The 22,874-nt window shown below is 43.6% G+C and overlaps 1 protein-coding gene across 1 annotated transcript; it reads right to left on the reverse strand.

Annotated features, from left to right (window-relative positions):
* Window positions 1–5,318: 5,318 nt before the first annotated feature.
* RAD51AP1 (RAD51 associated protein 1) lies at window positions 5,319–22,828 on the reverse strand. Its single transcript, XM_055395191.2, has 9 exons — window positions 22,671–22,828; window positions 20,950–20,999; window positions 19,151–19,292; window positions 16,488–16,591; window positions 15,074–15,160; window positions 14,200–14,349; window positions 11,750–11,908; window positions 9,598–9,747; window positions 5,319–6,515 (listed from the first exon to the last, which is right to left on the reverse strand). Exons 1-9 carry the CDS (start codon window positions 22,685–22,687, stop codon window positions 6,379–6,381), a joined length of 996 nt encoding a protein of 331 aa, XP_055251166.2. The 5' UTR covers window positions 22,688–22,828; the 3' UTR covers window positions 5,319–6,378.
* Between the last annotated feature and the right edge of the window lie 46 nt (window positions 22,829–22,874).

The following is a 22,874-nucleotide window of genomic DNA, read 5'->3' on the forward strand; positions in this document are numbered from 1 at the left end:
CTCCTCTGCTGACACCTGTTCTCTGCTGATACCTGTTCTCCTCTGCTGACAACAGCCTGTTCTCTGCTGACACCTGTTCTCCTCCACTGACACCTGTTCTCTGCTTATACCTTTCCTCCTCCACTGACACCTGTTCTCCTCTGCTGACACCTGTTCTCCTCTGCTGACACCTATTCTTCTCTGCTGACACCTGTTCTCCTCTGCAGAGCTACAAAGAGCACACTCATCCCCTCTTCTACTCAAGAGCTCTTAAATATTCAAAACAGTGGCCTTTTGGTTCCCCAGCACCTGCTCATCTTCAGGCATCTGTGCTTTTATATCAAATCCCTCCTCATTTGATAGAGCATCCAGGCAGGATGGAGAAAGCCAGGACTAAAAATGACCTCCCTTAAAAAGCCTACAGTTTGCTGGAATTAAGATTCTCTTCTAATCAACACTCTGTTAGGCAGCCAGAATTTTGCATCCCTCACCTGGTCACTGATGTTTTCATTTTTCTTTTTAATTGGGGGATAATCATTTTACAATATTGTGCTGGTTTCTGCCATGTATCAACATGGTCACTGATCTTCAATTAAAGCAGACAAAACCAGTGTGGGTTCTTTCCAGCTGTTACAACCCATTCATGTTGGGTCTGTGGTCAGCACTGGTCCTCCACACACAGAAGTGTGCATTACAGGTCAGGTGCTGACAACAATAGCAGTTGGAAAGTGGCTGGCATACCAGAATCCCTTCATATTTATCATCATTCTCTTTGATAAGGTCCGAAACAGAGAAGGGAACTAACAGACTTAAGTCTCAGAACCAACTTGGCAGAGTCCATGTTTAGAGAATTCCTTAGAACACCTAGATTTTATGTACCTACATGTAGACAATTAAATCCCTCAAGCAAGACCGGTGACTGAGGACACTTATACCGTTCTTTTGTAGTCTGAACTTCCTGTTTAAACAGCATCACACTTTCGCCAAGTCTCCATTTAAGCCTGAACAGTGAAACCTGAGTTAATAACATTGTTGATCATCAGTCATCCAAAACAGGTCAGAGGGGCCACAGGTTACTTAAGCCCTGAACTGACTGATGGAACATTTCCAATAGCACAGGTTAACTACAGACTTTAAAAAATCCCAAATTTTGCACTGTTCATCTCCTTCTAAGAAAAAACTTCACTAAGCTTGGGAATCACCCCCGAGTGGCAGGTGTCCCCTAATAGGACAGTGTGGCTTGGAACAGACAGCAGGCACATGGGCTGCTCAGAAGAGGTGGTTATCAGCCAGAGATCCCTGGACATGAGCTGTGGGGTCATGGACACACTTTTTGGACACCCTTTTTATGACCAAGTCAGATGAGATGTGCGGTGAATACAAGAAAGGGAGCAGCTCACACAGCTGAATATCAAATAAACAAAGCACCCAGTCAAAAATGAGTGGAAGACCTAAATAGACATTTCTCCAAAATAAGAGATATAGATGGCCAAGAGACACATGAAAAAATGCTCAACATTGCTAATTATTAGAGAAATGCAAATCAAAACTAAAACGAAATATCACCTCACCCCGGTCAGAATGGCCACCATCAAAAATCTGCAAACAATAAAGGCTGGAAAGGGTGTGAAAAAGAGAGAACCCTCCTACACTCTTGGGGGGAATGTAAATTGATGTAACCACTATGGAGAACAATGTGGAGGTTCCTTAAAAAACTAAGAATAGAACTACCCTATGATCCAGCAATCCCACTTCTGGGCATTTGCCTATTGAAACCATAATTCCAAAGACAGATGCCCCAGTGTTCATTCACTGCAGTGCTATTTACAATAGCCAAGACATGGAACCGACCTAAATGTCCAGCAACAGATGAACAGATAAAGAAGTTGTGGCACATATAGAGAGTGGAATATTACTCAGCCATGAAAAGGAATGAAATTGTGCCATTTGCAGAAACATGAGTGGACCTAGAGACTGTCACACAGTGAAGTAAGTCAGAAAGAGAAAAACAAATATGGTATATTAACATATGTGTGGAATTGAGAAAAACGGTACAGATGAACCTAATTGCAAAGCAGAAATAGAGATACAGATGTAGAGAACAAACATATGGATACCAAGGGAGAATAGAAGGGTGGGATGACTTGGGAGACTGGGATTGACACGTGTGCACTATTGATATTAATAGGTAACTAATGACAACCTGCTGTAGAGCACAGGGAACTCTGCTCAGTGCTCTATAGTGACCTAAATTGGAAGGAAATCCAAGGAAGAGGGAATATATGTATACATGTGGCTGACTCACTTTGCTGCAGAGCAGAAAGTAATACAACATTATAAAGCAACTATACACCAATGAAATTTTTTTAAAAAAAGAAAAGAAAGGGAGAAGAAAGCTCTGGGCCCCAAGGTGTTGGGGTCAGGGCTGGAAGCATGTCCAGTAGGTCTTACGAGTTCTCTAAAACTCACCTTTCCCCATCCTGCACTCAGTCCAAGCCAGTGATGCAAAATGATCTTATTGGAAAAGTATAACATACTGCTTAGGGCTGTGGGGGTACATATTTATAAAGCTACACACCTGGGCCAAGGGGAGAAGCTCCAGTCAGAAGAAAGCAGTTGATAATCAGGAGGCCTTGGGCAAGTCACTTAGCTTTTCTCAATAAGAAAATGGGAATAAAAATTCTACTCTCCTCATGCCCAAAACTTTTAGGAGCAGTTAGTGAGACTTTCAAAGAGCATTATACAAAAGTTAGTAATTCTATAAGGAAGCATTTAAAATAGTGCACATTTAAGGTTTTTAGCCTACGATATACGTGTCAGAGGTACACATGGCTAAATTTAAAATGGATAACCAACAAGGACCTACTGTATAGCACAGGGAACTCTGCTCAGTGTCATGTAGCAGCCTGGATGGGAGGGGAGTTTGGGGGAGAATGGATACATGTGTATGTATGACTGGGTCCCTTCCCTGTTCAGTGGAGCTATCACCACATTGTTTGTTATCTGGCTATATACCCAGGTCTCCTGCACTGCAGGCGGATTCTTTACCGGCTGAGCTACCAGGGAAGCCCCCAGTACAAAATAAAAAGCAAAAAAAAAAAAAAGGAAATACACGCCAGAGAAGGGTTATGTATAGCTACTACACTCAGCAATGATGATCCATGCTTCTTAGAGACATGCCCATCATTTGAGTACTTTGTCATCAAGGAGATAATGGGGCCATACTTTGATATTACGATCTGAAAATAAAACTAATCCTAAATATACTGATGTTGGGTTCTGAGGATGCAGCTGGGCTCGGAGCGAAATCTGAAATAGTACTTGCCTTCTCCTCGCATTCACACCTGCCTTTTCCTCCTCAGACCCGCAGCCTTTCTCTTTTCCTGCATCCTGTCACTCTCGCGCGCCCCACCTTCCGCCCCCATGGCCCCGACGTGGCCCCCCACCCCGCCCCTTACTTGGCGCAGGTGTGGGTGGGAGGCGGGAGGAGCTGCATCGGGCCTGCGCAGACTGCGGGCGCTGCCGGCTGGGACCCGTAACCGCGGGCGCGGCTGGAGGGCCACACCCGGCTCCCGTCGCTATAGAAACTGTTTCCGCCCTTTTTGTGACTCCTGAGCTGAAAGGCTGGGGCTCTGGGGCGGTCCCAAACCACCTTTCACCTCAGCCGGGAGAGACAGCTCTTTTCCTCCTGCTCCTGTTCTCTTGGCTCCGTTCTTTAAAGTTCTGGACAAGAATTGAAGGACATTCTGAGGTTGGAGAGATTCGAGTTGATGCAACAGGCTCATGAAGCGACCCCTCACTCTCTCCCCCTTCACAAAAGTGTGGGGTTATCAGAAAGTGAAAGTGAAGTCGCTCAGTCGTGTCCGGCTCTTTGCGACCCCATGGATTGTAGCCCACAGAATTTTCCAGGCAAGAGTACTGGAGTGGGTTGCCATTCCCTCCTCCAGGGGATCTTCCTGACCCAGGGATCAAACCTGGATCTCCCGCATTACGGGCAGAGGCTTTACCTCTGAGCCACCAGGGAAGCCCCGGGGTTATCAGAAGCACATAGTAAAGGTTCCCAATAAGATTTATTTGTCAGAGGAACATTTTTTGTGTGTGCGCGTACTCTGCACCAGCTTTTAAAACCAGGAAAACTAAATAGATGAATGACAGCAGAGTTACCTGGAGAAATACAATGTGGTCTGCGCACGAAACAGACATTCAAATAAAGCTTTTTGAAATAGCAGAGTTGGATATGGGTCTTCTAGCACAAGAAGGAATTAGCAACAAGGAAAAGGCAAATAGAATCATCTGAAAATCCAGAGCCACAGGTGCCAGCACCCGGTGTGGTGTGGCAAGGGTAGCAGGGGACAGGCTGAAGAAGGGGACGAGGGGCCAGTCTGATTCTCAGTAGCTTGTGAACGAAACAGGCTGAGTGTGTGCAGATTTTAAGCAGAGGGGTGTTCGACTCAGATTTTGGTTTAGGAAACTCCCTCCTGCTCTAATGGGTTGAAGGGAGGACAGAGTAGCTCACTCATCATGGCAAGGATGCCCCTTAGAAGTAGTAAGTGATGGGAGTCAGAGAAAGGGCGGCACCTGCAAAGAGAGAGCAGGAAACGGACTGGAGCTTGCTGACCGATGATGCTGTTTACTAATAGCAACTACAGAGGGAAGCCGCCTGGGATGGGGGCATGTCACCGATTCAGTGATGCCATGTGACCAAGGGGCCAGGCAACACAGCTGCATCAAGAGCAGTATCTGGGCGGAAGGGCCTGACAGGCAGGCAGCACTGGCACCTAGGTGACCCCGGGAACTTGAAGTTACTCACGTTTGAAAGAAAAAAGGAGCAGGGGGCAAGAACGGACTCACATGGAATATGATGGGGTGGTGAGAGCAGGGGGTGAGGGTGACACTCAACATTAGCAAGCCACAAAGCCATGAGGAGTAGGTGGGGAGAAAAGAACCAGAGTGGTGTCCTGTGGCCCAGGAAATGAAGCACGTTAAGCAGGGTGATGAGCAGTCTGTAAGACAGTGAGAAAAGGTACCCTGGGTTTGACACCAGAATGGTCACTAGTGTTTTCTGCAAAGCCAATCTGGACACACTTTAAGGTAATTTTCAATATGTGGGTTAATACCACACACAGAGATAATAGGTTCATCAAGCTGGCCCAGGTGATTAATCAAGGACATCAGTACTGGCACAGTATAGCTTAGTGTTTATTGTTAAACTGCAGCATACAGAGTCCCTCAACCCCGTTTCCTGGAAAGCATGCTTCTGGCCAGGGAGGGGGGAATGGGTTAGGGATGCACCACAGTATAAAATATATACCAGAGAAGAAAAAATATACACAGCAGCAGTAGGCAAATGCTCACTTTAATCATAAGTCTGAATTACTTATTTTCACATCAACATATTTCATAAACCAAGAACTATTATATACATTTTTAATGGTTAAAATTCAAAGAATTTTTATTAAAAAGTGATCAGGAGCTGGTTAAATTCTCACTGTAAATAAGAAACATCTATTGCTACTTTTAGTCACAGTGAACTCGGATCTAAACTTCCTGAAGAGCTATGCTAACACAACAGGGACGACAACCTTGACAGCAACCTGCTACAACATGGGCTTCACACACACTGATGACTTTGAGAAACAGCTCCTCCTTTCCATTTACAACAAAAAGGATAACTTTTTTTTTTTTTTGGGCAGAGCAGTTATTTTATCATGAAATGTAGACAGAGACAGACGGATGCAATGGTATCAAGGGAAAGTACATATCAAAACTTTTCCACTTTTATCAAAGGTTTTGACAATGAAGCCTTCATGAAATGTCACAAAATTTTATTTGCTGTAAGATAACCATCTATTAATACTTCTAGGTAGGAGACACACACTATAGTACAGCAACTGTTTTAATGTGGAAAACAATTCTGAATTCTCATATAAAAACATTTGGCTAAAATATGAAACATCATGGCAATAAAACTGACAGTGAAGTTGTCAGTGTAGAAACGCCCCTAGGAGAAGTGGGAATCCTCCTCTTGCGAGATAAACTCTGCACACGAAGTTCAGGTGCCATCAGCTCGACAAAGGCAGGAAACAGCATCCTGTTACTGGCAACGAGCAGCATGTAACGTGGACCTCTTCCGTGTCATGCTGACAGCAAGGTGATGACAGTGACCGCTTGTATACACTGAGGGAGGAGAATATGCTCTTCAGAAGGAAAGGACATTCCAAGAGAATTCACATAAACAAAACTCTTGCGGAAGTCTCGGGCAGCTTTGCAGAGAACAGTCACAAAACAGGTAGAGGCAATTTATATGACGTTAAAGGATTCCTTTACATTACAATTCCCTTCTCAAATATAAACCCGCTCATACGAGTGAGAGCTTCTTAATCAAACATCTTCCTGTGGCTACACGCAGCTACTGGTGGTGTTTGGATGCAGAGGTTTAACCCGTGCTAAGCGGGACAGGCCGAGGCGGAGGCTCTGACTCGGAGACTTCACAGCCACTCCTGCCAGGGGGCTGCAGCTGCTGCTTCCAGACATAGCTGCAAGAAAACACATCATCTGATGCTGAGCATGTCAGACATCTCTTCACAAAGATCAGTCTATGAAACAGGAGAGGCCAGCAGAAGTAAATAAGCAAAGTTGCTCAGTCATGTCCGACTCTTTACGACCCCATGCACTGTAGCCTACCAGGCTCCTCCCATGGGATTTTCCAGGCAAGAGTACTGGAGTGGGTTGCCATTTCCTTCTCCTGCTATGTAGGTTCTATCAAGTTAGAGCAAAAGAGTGGGAAGAACTATAGAGCAGAAAGTATATCAGATAGCAAACATCTCCAGAGGCCAATGTAATGACACCACAATTTTAAATGTGAAAGCTAAATAGGAAAGTTGGGAGTAAAGAACACTGATTGTAATGGCATTAAAAAAAAAATGTAATTATAATTTCTAAAGTAGTAGCAAATCTAATATATTTTTTAAAAATTCTGTAACTTTTACAAATATTCCTTAAAGAGTCTATTTTTCAAACAGTAAATAGCTTTAACAAGTACCATTTTTCTTTATTTAAACACTTCATTTATGCTACTACACTAATGGAGCGATTATTTCCATCGAGTATTAAATTTCAGAATTTATCCATATATACGTTTGTAGTTGATATGGAGTATAACCATAAAAAGTACAACTATGTACAATTTTTTCATACAAAGGTTTTATAAACATTTCCATGATTCCAGCTATCTGATTTACCATTCTTAATTGCATGTATGAGTCATATGTTGATAAAATTCCTACAACAAACTTTTGGGTTGTTTCTAGCTTTTCACCACTTTTCTATAAATGGTTATAAAAAAACTGACCACTTATTACTTTTTCTTCTTTTGAATTCTTTGTAAGAAAAATTCCCAAAAGTAGCTCTGAAAACAAAAGACAGGTTTATTTTTATGGTTCCTGTTAAGCTGGTCTATAAAAGGATTACAAATTTATAATAATTACACCTGCTACCCCACAGGTTTTTCCAGTGGTCATGTATGGATGTGAGAGTTGGACTGTGAAGAAAGCTGATCGCCGAAGAATTGATGCTTTTGAACTGTGGTGCTGGAGAAGACTCTTGAGAGTCCCTTGGACTGCAAGGAGATCCAACCAGTCCATTCTAAAGGAGATCAATCCTGGGTGTTCATTGGAAGGACTGATGCTAAAGCTGAAACTGCAATACTTTGGCCACCTCATGCGACGAGTTGACTCACTGGAAAAGACTCTGATGCTGGGAAAGGTTGGGGGCGGGAGGAGACGGGGATGACAGAGAATGAGATGGCTGGATGGCATCACCGACTCTATAGACATGAGTTTGAGTGAACTCCGGGAGTTGGTGATGGACAGGGAGGCCTGGCGTGCTGTGATTCATGGGGTCACAAAGAGTCGGACACGACTGAGCGACTGAACTGAACCCCAGAACCCAGAGGCACTGGTTAACAGTTTTATTATTTTCTAGCTTGAAAGGTATAAAATTGTATTTTATTGTTTTATGCTTCCTTAATGACCACTGAGACTGCCGCTCTTTTCATATTTGTTTCCAGTGGCACTTCTTGAGGGCAGCGGAACGTTTATGTCCTTGGCTCATTTTCCCAGTGGGGCCTCACTGGTCTTCTCAAGTTTGTGTAAGACAGGAGACCAGCTGGCCACCTGAGAGTCACACCCTGCTCTCAGATATACTGACTGGTCAACTTTTAAGTTCACTTTTACGAACTAGGAGATTTCCCACTGAAATGTGAACTTCTGGCTTCTCTTGAAAAGCTCAAGGCATGGGAATACGTGGCCCATCGCCCTGCGTGTGAACAAGCAAGCGGAGCAGAGCGGCGTGGCCTCCTTACAGAGGGCAGGACGCCCGCTCACTCACGCCTGCTGGCCTCGGTCCCTTGTGGCCAGCACCTGACCTGCCCTGCCTTCCACACAATGAGTCTGCAAGCACGCTGTGTTTTATGACGATGACTCTTTAGTCATCACTCCATTATTTCTTATATTTTGGCTTATGCTGCCTTCAAACTTCTGTAACTCATTATATCAATTCTTTAAAATTTCTTTTGTTGAGGAATCACTAATTATTCTCAGAAGAAATAGACTAAGAAGTACCTTTGAACTGAAACGGCATCATTATTTCAGTAAATAACCGTTCTCCTTTCCTTCTCCAAAAACTTTTTAAGTCCTCCCTAAAATCTTAGAATTTTGAAACCAGAAGACTTTATACAGTGCCTACCACTTCAGATGATGAAATGAGGCCACAGAGAAATGAAGCAACCATGGAGTCCCAGGCCTGCATCCATCTGTGAATAGTCGGTCATCCTTAGGGGAGTGACCACTGTGGACCAGCCAAAGGACACCATGGAGGAGGATAGGAAACCCCAGGAGACTTGGAATAACTCAGTGAAGGAGAGCAGACACGTGAAGAGAGCCATCCCAGAGGGAGGAAGCTGGACAGAAGTGTACACCCAGAGTGCCCAAGGAACAAAGAATGCATCTGTTCCACTGCAGAGGGCTCCTGGGCAGGATGAGGGGAAGTGGAGAGGGACTGGCAGGAAGTCACCACCAGTCTGGGTGTGAAATGAGCAGAACCTGGACTAGGGTTTCAGGAATGCCAAGAAGCACGAAGGATCATGAGACTGGGCTGTGGAGCAAAAGAAGCAGAGCGTGTGACCACTGAAGGTCGAGTTTGCTAAATGCTGGAATTCCCAAGGTTTCTGTCCCACTGCAGGCGTCAGTAGGTCTTGAGCAAAGAGATCTGTTGACAAACATTCATTCCTATGTATCAGGAATCTTAAATGCTGGTACTCTTTCACTGTAATTCTAGTACTACGAATTTATCCTAGGAAATAGCCAGGGAAGTGCCCAGGTTTTTAAAATAAGGGTGTCTGTGCTAATTGCAACCTTATTTATCACCATGAAGAAATAATAAACAACTTAAGGGAATAACAAGCGATGAATAAACGCAGCAATTAAAAACCTTAGTTTTGAAGACTGTATAATAATATGAGGAAGTGCTCATTTGTAACATTTACAAGGAAAAAATACCTACCTGTAGCAATTTTCCAAGTCCCTGCCCTTAAGCAGTAAATAAACACACTATACATACCTGGTGGGACCCACTTAGGTCTCCTGCTTTCTGCTGCAGGACTGCGTATCTGTGAAGGTGTCCTACTGGCCTCCGAAGAGACAGAACCCTTTCTTGGTGAGGACCGAGATTCTGACTTGACGGCAGCTGGAGTGCAGTCTACTGAAGTCACTTGTTTGAAAATATACATAAAACAGGGGTCACAGAGCAAGACTGAAGTCTAGCATGCATGTGTGAAAATTATACAGTTCCATCAGCTTATAAAAATTAAAGAAGCAGAATTGTAAATCCAGGAAACTTTCATTGATCAACATTTATAGAGGGCCTAGGAACAGCCATTCTTTCTGAGCACTTCTATGCTAGGAAGAATGGTAAGTATATCCTTTAACACTACCTTTAACCCTGAGGGCAGCTCCAATACAGAAATGACTCTCCCCACTGTCAGTTAAGGAAACAAGAGAGATTAGACAGTCGGCTGTAGTCTGAGAGCTAGTAAGCGTCTGAGCCGGAAGTGGAAACCACGTCTGAGTCCAGAGTCCACACCTGTAACTCACACAACAGTGCCCCGTCACAATGTGTCGTGAGATACTGAATGTATCAGGCTCCAGGGTCTCAGAGTATCCTATTCCCAGGGAACCTATGGTCCCTCACTAGGCTGGCAGAAACGGCAGAAAAGTAGAGATAGGAACACTGCAGTGTGGTGAGAGACGACAGAACCTGGAGGCGGGCCTGGGGGAGCTCAGAAGCCGCGTGGATCCGAACGTTTAGAAGCAGCTCACCGAGGGCGATGTAAAAGCAGAGCACCGAGGCGGCCCCGCGGTGGCCCAGGTGAGAGGGGATCGGGAGTGAATCGGAACGAACGCAGCAGGAGAAAGTGGGGAAAACAGCAGAGTGGAGGGCTTTCACTCATTAGAAAGGAGGAGGGTGCTGGAGACCCGGGAACAATCAGGACTCGCAAATTCCCGTCATGGACACACTGTCTGAGAAGGAACACGGAGTGGGAGTGGGTTTGGGTTTGTTTCTGATGGAGGAGAAATGGAGGGAGAAGTAGGAGACAAAGCCTCTGTCAGAAAACGCTTGCTTCAAGACACCTCAGCAGCATCTGAGTGCCCGTGGATGCGAACACCTTCGCCACGTACTCCTCTTCCTCTTACCGTCCACTCCCGAGGTCAGCACTGCCCCTCAGGCTGCTCTGCTGTGATGGGGATGCCCTGGATTTCGTGCTGTCCAACACATCAGTAGCCACAAGCCACAGTCAGGTGGGCACTTGAAATGTGGCAGCAAAGCCAAGAAACTGACTTTCAAACTGTACCTAATTTTAATAATCTTAAATGTGACGGAACTACTTTGGCTAGTGGCTACTGTATTGGATGCCACAGCTCTTAAAATTTTCTCTACCAAGGGAAAAATTACGGGACTCCATCAGCACTTAGTTCTCATTTCTCAGTAATACTCAGCACTGATCTGTTCAAGGGGAGCTGAGACTAAGGCATCCTTAGCAATGGGGTCTGAACAACAGTTTCAAATACTATACATATATTAAACAACTAAGATATAAAAACTCTATCAGTAAGAAAAACAAATCAGGTTTAAGGAAGTTACATTTTACAATAATCTATTAATGTATTATGAACTCACAAACATCCCAACTTCTTTCACACAAGAAACAACTATTCCACGTTCAGGTCGTCACTAGTTTCAGAAGTTGTCTTGTAAAACTGGTTTCTTCTAACTGAATCTGTTCTGAAGAAACCAAAGGGCCCTAAACACAGACAGAAGGGTTCTCCCCTCCAAGACCGGTCATGTACAACAGCAGTAAATGAGATACGCCACCTCCCCGTTCAATTACTTGGAGAAAATGTGTCTAATGGACAGATCCAGGCTCTGCATGGACAAAGCTGGGGGCTAGTGCCAGCCATCGCTTAGCTGTGAGAATCCAACATGTGGTTTGACCTCTGAGAGCCTCAATTTTGTGGCTTTGAAATTCAGGGGACAGGAGCTGCTCAGGGCCCTCTCAGCCTTCAGCCACCCCACCCCGGACTGCCGTCTTCCCCGACTGTGACAAGAAAGGAACACCCAACAGGTCAGGGAGACTAAGGGCAGAGGTGGGGAAGCACTTTAAGGAAAGCAGGCCTGTCTCCGGCATGAAGTGATGTGTGAGGGACTGGCTTACCCCCAGCACCACGCTTGGGTTTAGGCTTTTCTTTCTTTTCAGCTGGAGGTTTCACTTTCACTTCTTTCTGTTTGGTTTCTTTAACTTTACTTTTTCTCACAGTGAAGTTTTCATCATCTTCACTCCCACTAAAATCAGAGTCATCCTCAGAGTCTTCACCTGAAACAGATCACACCTCTGCTCACCTCTGCTGAAGACGCGGGGCTTCCGGAGCCCCAGCATCACCTTCCGCACACACATCCCTGTACCCCGTGTCGTGCCATCTCCAGGGGCCGAACAAGACACAGCGCCTGGGTGTGCATCCGGGCCCCTCACTTACGTGTCCTTGACCTCAGACAAGCCCCTGACGTCACTGTGCCTCAGTTTCCCATGTATAAGATAGGGAGGATCCTACTGCCTCCACCACGGGGCTCTTGTGCAGACTGAGTTAATACAGGTAATGAACACACTTTCCAGGTGATGCTCTGCTCTGCTTACAGTGTCACTCATGTCTGAGAGCACAGAACGTGTGGCTGTCCGGCTTCTGGTGGGGTCAGAGGATGCCTGGCTTGAATCCTCGTCGTAAAGATGCTCATCGGCCTCTCGCTGATGGCCTCTGCCTAAATCAACTATGTCATTATGATCTCAAACTGTGATGTCCTTATCTGTCATTCTTCCCACACTAACACAATTTTAAAAACAGATGTTCAACCCACATATTCATATAACATTTACCGGGTTATACTGGAATTTACTATAAAAGGTCAGCAGATTGCACGAAGGCTGCTATTAATGTAAATAGCACCTGGCAAAATCAAGTAATTATTTCTGGAGTCCCAAGAGGATCTGGATTTGGGAAGGGCAGGTGGTGGAGAAGCTTCTCTAGAATTTCAGAACACAAGAGTCCAGGAGGCACAGCTTCCTGTAAACTCAACAGCTATGGTGTTTCACATATTCTCTTTTGGCTTGAGGGGACAGACTGTAGGACAAGCTAGGACTCTATGTACATAAACTGGAGGGGCAGCGACGTGACACCCAGAATCCCAAGCATTAGCATCTCCTCCTGGGGAATCTAAAAACCCAGACACTGGGTTATGGATGTGGGAGAGCTTTATATGTCCTTAGAAGCCTTGATTCTCTCCTTTTCACTTTTCTTTCCCTACCGAAGGTCACAAAAGGCGCTTTCTCTCATCTAGGGTGACCCGATGCAGTGGGAAATTCTGAAATGTCATTTAAAGAAGGGACCCTGCTCCAGATAATGCAGGCTGTCTGAGATGATTCCAGCAGCACATTCAAGTATAATAAACCATCAGCTCTGAGGGGATAGGAGAGGGCACCATTCTCAGCTTAGGGCAGAAGAAAATAAACTGGCTGTACCACTCCTTGAAGTACACCAAGCAAGACAGGGAACACGGCTGTCCTTCCATGGTAAGTAAAGCAGACTCGGATGGGGTTCCAGACCCACAGGACAGTGTGGACTTGCATACTCTTGGGGTGGGGGACTCAGGAGGAGTCAGAAGGCTGGGAGGAGGGAGACTGCCTGAAGCTCAGGCTGTGCAGCCACAGCACAGGCTGGACGGTGGTAACGATCTCCCCACAACGAGCTGCCTCCTGAGAGGCCGAGAGTTCTTGGGGTTGGACCACACAGCATTTGATGGGAAGCACAGCCACCCAGAGAGTTTGGGGGAACTGGAACAATGCAGCAGAGAAAAACCAAACCAGCTCTCAAAGAACTGGAAAAGAGACAGTCTTTTTGGACCTCAAGTGAAGCAAGAAGACAAGAGATGCTTCCCAGAATCTATGAATTCTTAAGTACATAAACCATCAACACTTGACACCTCAGATCTTGGTTTTCTGTCCATGTTCCTGCCCTCAAAGGTAAGCTCTAGTGTCAAGAATACAGCACCCAAAATAGACACCCAAATATCTGCTGGATAAATGTGGACGAACAACTCCAATATACATACATCAAACATATATATATGTACCACATCCTCTTTATCCCTTCATCTACTGACGGGCCCTTAGGTTGCTTCCGAGTAGTGGCGATTGTAAATAATGCTGCAGTGAACAGAGCGGGCATGTATCTTTTCTCATCACTGTGCCTGTTTTCTTCAGATAAATACCTAGGAGTGGAACTGCTGGATCGTAAGGCAGCTCCATTGTTACTTCTTTGAGAAATCTCTAGTGTCACTGAGCTCTTGTGTATGTACTTGCCTGTTCTGTGGTCTATGCCTTTCCATCAGTCAGAAGTGCTATTTCACCCCTACATGCTACTCATTTTTCAAGGCACAGCTTAAAGTTCACCTCCGGATAAAGCTTTTCCACCAAAGGCACAGCTGTATTTAACTGTCCTGTGTTCCTCAAATTTGCAGGGCCAATGCTCAGCAGTGTTCTGTGTACAGCAGGAGTCTCTGGGAACTTCTGACTGACTCTCCACAGGGTGGAGCTTGAGTGAGGACGAAACCTACCAGTTGCAAAGTCTGGCTCAGAGTCGTTGGCTCCGTCGTCATCACTGTTTTCCAAGAGAATTTTCCTCTGCTGGACCACGGCTTGGGACGCAGCCTTCCTTCTCCGTGGAGTGTCTAGAGAACCATCCTCCTCAGTGATCTTATCCAGATCTTCAGGACATTAAAAAGAAAAAAAAGAAAGTTTTTGTGCCCAGTAACATCTAAAGAGGGGCTTTCCAGGTGGCTCAGTGGTAAAGAACCCACGTGCCGATGCAGGAGACCTGGGTTTGATCCCTGGGTCAGGAAGATCCCCTGGAGAAGGGAATGGCTACCCACTTCTCCAGGCTATTCTAGCCTGAAGAATCCAACGAACAGAGCAGTCTGGTGGGTTGCAGCCCACGGGGTTGCAAAGAGTCGGACACAGATCTGAGTGACTGAACATCATCTGACGAACTGCAAAGCAGACTTCCATTACACCTGCTTTTATTAAAAAATCTGCCCAGCTCCACCTTTCCTGTGCCTCCAGTAACAGACCACAGAGCCCAGTCTGGTGAATATAATACATCAGTCTCCTTGCAGCAGTCTGAGTTAAGCATAAGTCTAAGACCCAAATTGAGAGTCTTTCCCCAAGAGTTTTCAAGCTGAGCTGGGAAGATGCAGCCCCTTTCTTCAGGGTTCGACTCCTGTCAACTAGAAGTCAGGAGAAGCCGTGACCCTACCCCAGGGAAGGAACCAGGTCTGCAGTGAGAGACTGAATCCAGAAAGAGACGAAGGAGAAGAGGTGAAGAGAACCTTCGTAAGTGCGACGACCTTGGTTCTAGTTTTAGTTCAAGAATTTACGTACGAGTTAGAAAAATGATGATGGAAAAACTAAATATTAGTATAAAAAACTTACCTAAATAATCACCGGCTACACTGCAGTTGGAGACATGAGGAGACTTACTCGTTGCTTCTGTTTCCCTCTTGCCATGTTTGTCAAAGCCTGGATATCAGGAAGAAGGAACATGCAAATGCACCCTAATCAACCAATGACTAGAAACAAGAAGAGAAGGGCTAAAATCTGACAGCATTTAGATACAGACACATGAACCAAACTCAAACTAGCACATTGATCTGACCTGGCGAAGCCAGCCGAAGATTAGGATTTTTGGTTCGGAAATCACACAGACTTTAATGGGACCTAAGTTCAAATTCAGGCTCTTAAATCAGCTACATACCAAGGGGAGGCTGCTTATCCTTTACAAGGCTTAATTCCTCATCCATAATGTGGATGCAGAAACAGGGTAGGGATTAAGCGAGGCTCCTGTGGGGAATTAGATGTTGCCTGAATGTGGAAACAGCTTATTGTGGTGCCCAGCACACAGGAAACGTTTATGTTAACTATCATCCCTGTGTAGGCAGATCTGTGCTTTTACTAATGTAAAGACTCATCAATCATTATTATAACTTTAAAATGATCTAGAGTATTGATCCCAATGCTATGGAATATAAGACTCTCGGAGAAGGAAATCCTGTTACACATGTCACAGTCTTTTATAGGAAAGAGACTTTCATTTTCTCAATTTTAGGTGTAAGACAATTCTCTTAAGTTTCTTTGATAAAGGCCCCTCTAATCAACACTATCTCATTGTCAAACAGCAGGCACTTTTGACTTAAACATCTTTACCCTTTAAATAAGGGAATATGCTTAAAATAACCTCTGACAAAAAAGAAGTTAGGCCAAAGTAGTTTAATCCAGAAAGCATTTTAGCAATATGAATGTCTTTTCCAATAATAATGATTTCTGCCTCTCCAGGATATCAATATTGCCATCTGCTTCCTAGTTGCCAGAAAAATCAAAGAAGAAAAATCCACAGAAAAAGTCAGCAGCCACAAACCTATTATGTCTACTGAGTTTGCTCACCAAATTAGTACTTTTACCTTTCTGAATAATAAAGATTACCACCATTAGATGATGTTTAACTAACTGCAATTTGGAGAGAAAGGAAGTGGGCTGTTAGGATGTAGGTCAATTTATTTGACCAAGAAATTACATTTTTACTGTGTACGAAGACGAACTCTGGATCCAGGCGCACAGTCCACGTCCTTAAGTGGACCCTGAGTGTTAGGCAGAGAGATATTTGTGTGTGGATTAGAGTTTTATGATGCAATAAACAAATAATTCAACAGTACCCTCTGCAAACTGCTCCTTCTCCAGTCCAAAGTATTAAAAGTATATCCTTCTCCCTGTACAAGCTCATCCAAAGAAATGATTACAAAAGGGGTAAGAAGGTTTCTAAGATAATTACAGAAGATAAAGTTACGCTTGCCTTGAGACTGCTCCACATCAATGGTGACAGCTGGAACCTCCTTCACTGACAAAGCCAGTGCGACCTCTAGGTCTCTCTGGTAGAGTTTATCGTCCAAAGCCATCCTAAAACACACACAAATAATAATGAGCTTTTAAACTATCAGTCTCAACTAAACAGCAAACCTTGAGAGAGGTTAGCTGGGAGTTTCCAACTTCAGGAAAATGTTCTTAAACAATGATCATTATCATAACGGACTTTAACGTTCCACCTCCTGAAATGTAACAGTGTCATGTTGAACAAAGCAGAACAGAATAGACAGGGGCAGTGGGTGACGGTGTCCACATCATTGCAACATCTCTTCCTCACCACCAGCTCTGCTCTGTCCAGGTGGGAAGCACCCGCCCAAGTGACAGCAGATGTGGCTCAAACATCACTTCTGCTTAGGTATCTTCCTTGACCTCACCCACACCTCCTTAGGCAGCTATTACAGCTCCTATGTTAAACTGAAATTACTCTCTCTATATATATATATATATTTTTACATCTGTTCCGCCCAGTCCGGATTCTGACAAGTATTTCACTAAGTACTTACTCTGCATGAGGCACTGCACTAGACAGGATACTAGACGTGCCCTCAGGGTCTGCAGTTAATGAGGAGGGAGGAAAGAAAGTCCCGGAATAATTATCCCATGTAAACAAATTATCACAGCTCCTGTCCAAGGTAGTTAAGAGTGCCCCAGTGTTTAAGGGAACACAAAAAGACAGACAGAAAAGGTTACGTAAAGGAGATGTTGAGATGCACCTTGACGGATTTAGTACTTTTTAAAATTATAAGTTTTATTGAGATATAAGTCACACAGTGTCAAATGCAGCCTTTGAAGCCTACAATTCAGCAGTTTTTAGTATATTCAGAGAGCTGTGAAGCTACTCCCACTATTAATTTCAGAATTTTCATCATTCCAGAAAGAAACTCCATACCCACTAGAGTCAGCCCCCCTTCTCCCTCCCCAGCATCTGGCAAGCACTAATACGTGCTGTTTCCATGGATGTGTCTGTTTCGGGCCTTCCTTGTTAATATTAATGGAATCATGTAATATGTGGCCTTCTGTACTTGGCTTCTTTGGCTCACCGTGATGTCCTCAAGGTTCATCCATGCTGCGGCACGCATCAGGACTTCATTTATTTTCATTGCTGAATAAGGTTCCACTGTGTGGGTATACTGCATTCTATTTATCCAGTCATTAATCAATAGGAATTTGGATTACTTACATTTTATTTTTAGCTATTATGATTAATGCTCCTCTGAATATCTGTGTACAGGTTTTTGTGTGGGCAGAGTTTTGTTTCTCTTGGGCATATACCTAGCTGGGTTATATAATAAACCCTACATTTTGGGGCACTGCTACTGTTTTCCAATGAGGGTGCACCATTTTATATTCCCAGCAGCAGTGCATGAGGGTGTCCATTTCTCCACATCCTCCACAACACTTGCTACTATCTGTCTTTCTGCTTCCAGCCATTCCTGTGGGTGTGACATATGATCTCACTGGGGTTTGTATTTGTATTTCCCTGATAGCTATGGATGGTGAGCATCTTTTCATGTGCTTACTGGCCATTTGTATATATTCCTTAAAGAAATGTCTATTCAAGTCTTTGGCCCATTTCTAAACTGGGTCATGATCCTTTATAGTGTTGGGTTGTAAGAGTTCCCTATATATTCTAGATGCAAGTCCCTAATGGATCATATGATTTGCAAATCTTTTTTCCCATCCATTGGTTGTTTTTTAAACTATATTTTAAAGATAGTACAAGAAGTTCAAAAACAAAGAATCAAAAGGGAAGAGAATACGTGGAGGTAAGTTTCTCTACGTTAAGGAGGTTTCCTCACACTACTAGAGCAGTGAAGCATCACGCATGCCATGTTCCACGTGTCAGAATCCCTCCTCGGCCACCTCCGCCCCACACTGCAAGTCTGGGGCCTCTCAGGGATTCCTCCCCTCTGTTTCCCACACTGCCTCCAAGTACTAACTAATGGAACTCCAGGGTTAGTTTGAAACTACACGTCTTTCTCACTGCTGGACAAAACTCAGTAAGATAAAGTGAAAATATTTTTTATCTGTAGAGAAATACACAGTTTCATTTTTTTTTCTCTCTCTCTTGTTTTCTGAGCTATCTGCAATTGACATCCAGCACTGTGTAAGTTTCAGGTGTACAGCACAATGATGTGGCTCATATACATCATGAAATGATGACAAGTTTAGGGAACATCTATCATCTTATTGAGAAATGTGGCTTTGAATTTTATAAAGTGTCCTTACAGATGTAACTTTAAACAAAGTAGTCTTGTAAGACCTGAGGACTTCAGAGCCAGGTGATAGGTCTCCTTGTAAGGGCAAGATATTACCTTGTAAACTTGGTGATTATAACTTAAACGGTTATTTCCTTACGCATTCATGAACTTAAAGCAGTTCAGAAACCCAGAGGGGATTAGTGGTAGATTCCTGTTCTCCTACGTGAATTAAATAAGACCTGTGATTCTGCTCAAGTTCTAATTTAGACCAATCTATCTAATTTATCTATTTATCTAATTTATCTAAATTTAGACTAATTTAGTTTGAATTTATCTCTTTTAGATTAACACATCTAAAGTCATATATTCAACTGTATGTCTTACCTCTCACCTTTTTTTAGGGGTTTTCTCTTGTAGTGGGATGTCTTTTTCCTGTAGATTCTTCAGCTTAGGTTCTGGTTTTTCTAGTTTCAACTCCTTTTGTGTTGATCTGGATTTCTTATTTAACGGTGCAGTTGCAGGAACAAAATCATCTATTTATGCGTGAATTAAAAATAAAAGAATATATGAAATTGATTTTCCTAAGGAAGAAACAAGGTAAACTTACTTTCCTGGTAGTTGAGTCATTACTATGTGTGTTCAAGTTTTAAAGAGAAGCAAACTGTTTGCTTTCCATAATCTAAAAAATACAGTTGGTATACTGTCTTTATCCTCACTCGAGCTTTTCAACTTTGTTTTAGTGACTTAAAAAGAAAAATCCATCTGTCAAAAACTAACTCCCTGAAAAACTACAAGGGCCACTAAGCTAGCATATATAAGTGGCAAAGAAAAAAACGATTAATTAAAAACCTCTAAAACCATTAGAAAAATCAATAAAATTCTCCGTATAATTTTATCGTATTGACAAGTGGAAGAAAATTATTTTCATGGAAATTTCATAACACAGCCAAATACTTTCTTTCAAAGGCCCATTCAGTACAGTTCAGTTGCTCAGTCATGTCTGACTCTTTGCAACCCCATGGACCGCAGCACACCAGGCTTCCCTGTTCATCACCAACTTCCAGAGCGTGCTCAAACGCATGTCCATCGAGGTGGTGATGCCATCCAACCTCATTACCTTTCCTAAAACAACCAAGCACAGTAAAGCAAGAAGCATCAGAACCTGGAGGAAGAGAAAGCAGCGCCTCCTTAGGACTTTACAGTAGCAGTCTTCACAGTGGTATCATCACCTTAAGAGCCCTCCTATGATCCCAACACAGTAACTTTACTTTTGCCAAAGGGATGTTGTCTTCCAGTCCATTCTGTTTTCATGGGATCTTCTGTCTTACCATCCTCAGAACTGAGGTGATTCTTCTGTTGACACAACATAAAACCGCTGCTCTACCTTTCAAACCCTCTAGGTACGCACAGTCTGAATCATGGACTTTCCCATTTATTAACAAGTGTTTTATGCTTCTCCACACAGAAATACAATAATCTGTGACTTGTCCCCCACCTCCACACCACAGTTTCCAGAATACAGCCAGCAGTTTATACCTATTTTGCGACAGACTGATGACACGAGTAAAAAGCTAGAAAGTCATGTTCTATACTCTTCTCTCCTAAGTCTTAGACACACGTAAGACTGGGCTCCAGGCAAAAACAGATTCCTTCAAACCAAGGCATTACTAAACATTTGATTCCCAGAAAACTCCAGAGGTCTGAGAAAGAAACACAAAACTTACTTTGAAGTATAATGTAACCTAACACCACGTTTCTCACAGTTTTTGACCAAAGTTCTCTTAATAGCAAAGACAAGTACATATGTAACACACTAGGATAAAGCTTAAGCCTGAGCTTCCTTCTGTTCTTGCTTTACTCTGTCGTTAATGGGGATTTTACATTATATTCTGTAACACATCTGCATCTCTGAAAGACAGGGGGAACCTGGATCTAGAGTAGGTTAGACCTGAAAAATCATTTCTCCTGGCCCTGTGTGGTTATGATTTAAGCCAATAATAATTCTTGTCAGTGTAGTGATCAGCATAATTATCCTAAATGCTAAGAAAATTATTTCTCCAGACCTTCCTCATATGCAACTGGTACAACCATATTTTAGCCATACACACACACACCCCTCCATACATAATATATCCTATACACTGAGGAAATAATCAAATCTTTAATGAAGAAATAAGATGCTTTACTTACCATCACTATCAGAGTCCTCAAACTGGGAGTAATTGACTGGCTTCTTATGCCTGTGACCAAGACAGAAATTTTATTTTTAAATGTCAATTTCTCACCTCCATTCTTTAAGACCATTAATACTCTTGAGTAAATAAAAATGTTTGGATTCCCTTAAGCACATTTAAATTAAAAACATGATTTGCATTTTACAGCAAAGATATAACATTATTATACTTGATAAGAAAAACAGTTAATTCAGAGAACAAAGTAGGAATAATCAATATAATTAACATAAAGTTTATACTCTGTTTAATTGCCATTGGGCATTTAGAAGTTCTTGTTGTATGTATTCTTTTGTTTTATATGTGAATGTTGATGTATTAAAAAATAAACTTCTTGATACTGAAAGCCATTTTCTTTTATCTCTTATAATATTAACTCATGCTCGGTATGCTGCTGCTGCTGCTAAGGTGCTTCAGTCGTGTCGAACTTTGTGCGACCCCACAGATGGCAGCCCACCAGGCTCCTCTGTCCCTGGGATTCTCCAGGCAAGAATACTGGAGTGGGCTGCCATTTCTTTCTCCAATGTATGCATGCACGGTAAGTCGCTTCAGTCATGTCCAACTCTGTGCGAACATATGGACAGCAGTCCACCAGGCTCCGCCGTCCACAGGATTCTCCAGGCAAGAATATTAGAGTGGGTTGCCATTTCCTTCTCCATGGTTCACTATGCAATAGACATTTAAAACATGGCGAGTCTGAGAAACAGCCTCAGAGACATGGAAAACAAACTTAGGGTTACCAAAAGGGAAAGCGGATGGGAGGGATAAATTAGAAGTTTGGGATTAGCATATACAAATATTATATACAAAATAGATAAACAAAAAGTTTATATAACACAGGGAACTATATTCAATATCTTGTAATAAAACGTAACGGAAAAGAATACGTGTGTGTGTGTATATATATATATATAAAAAACTGAATCACTTTGCTGCACACCAGAGACACCAGATTACAGGTAAATACACTTCAGTAAAAAGTTTTTAATTAAAATTAAAGTAAGGCTTTCCTTCCTCTCACTCTCTCACACTGCCAAGTTTATTTTCAGCCCCTTAGAATGCAACCTCCAGCACCTAAATATATGTATTTATATATACATACTTCCAGCGCAGAAGTAAGTATATTCGAAACTCTACTAAATGAACGGCTGACCCTAGGCCTCCATAGTGCTCGACTGAGATAAAGTAGAGGAAGAATTTCCAACAGCAGTTGGTGGAAAACACAGAGGATCTGGCGCCAGCTGGCTTAGATTTGCTAGTTACCCAGTAACTTACTAGCTGTATGACTCAAGCAAACTGACTTCCAGGCCCAGAAGTTTAAACTGATACAATGAGGAGAGGCCTAAACTTTCTATTTCAAAGAAGTATAGTAAGGAACAAGTGAATTAACACCTCAGTAGGAGCTCAGTAAAATGCAAAGCGTAATCAGGTCTTAGTTGAATGGGGTGGGTAAAAGAAACGGCAGGAGCTGTCAAGGACGCCAAGAGATGAAAACGGCTAGGTTGACAGGACCCTTCCGAGGAGCGGGAGCTCTCACTGGAGGCCAGAGTGTTTCTCTGCCCGTCCCACTATCGCCACTCTGGTCCTCTGGCCCTTCTCTCCATCCCGTGCAGGTAACGCGGCCTACAGCGTCTTCCTGACCTTCCTCCCCACCCTTGCCGGATGCTACGAGCTACTCACCTCGCAGGCCGCACCATGGTCCCCTCCGAGGCTGGAAACCTGCAGCTCTCAGGCTCTAGCAGGCAGCCGCCGCGGCAGTTCCAATTCCCGCCCAAAACCAAACCCAGCGGCTCGCCAATCCTGGCCGGCCATCCCGGCTGCCGCGCATGCGTTCTGAGAAGCGCGCGTCAGTTCACGCCCTCCCCAAGCGCCGCCCTTCCGCAT

Source organism: Moschus berezovskii, chromosome 6 (genome assembly GCF_049115385.1).
Source record: "Moschus berezovskii isolate FMDL1 chromosome 6, NW_MosBer_1.0, whole genome shotgun sequence".
Taxonomy (NCBI): Eukaryota; Metazoa; Chordata; class Mammalia; order Artiodactyla; family Moschidae; genus Moschus; species Moschus berezovskii.

Coding starts and splice junctions, on each gene's coding strand:
- RAD51AP1 (XM_055395191.2), bottom strand. Junction 16,592..19,150: donor GAGAAAACCCCTAAAAAAAG/GTGAGAGGTAAG, acceptor TGTGTGTTTTAG/GATGGCTTTGGACGATAAAC. Junction 15,161..16,487: donor TGATGTGGAGCAGTCTCAAG/GCAAGCGTAACT, acceptor CCTGATATCCAG/GCTTTGACAAACATGGCAAG.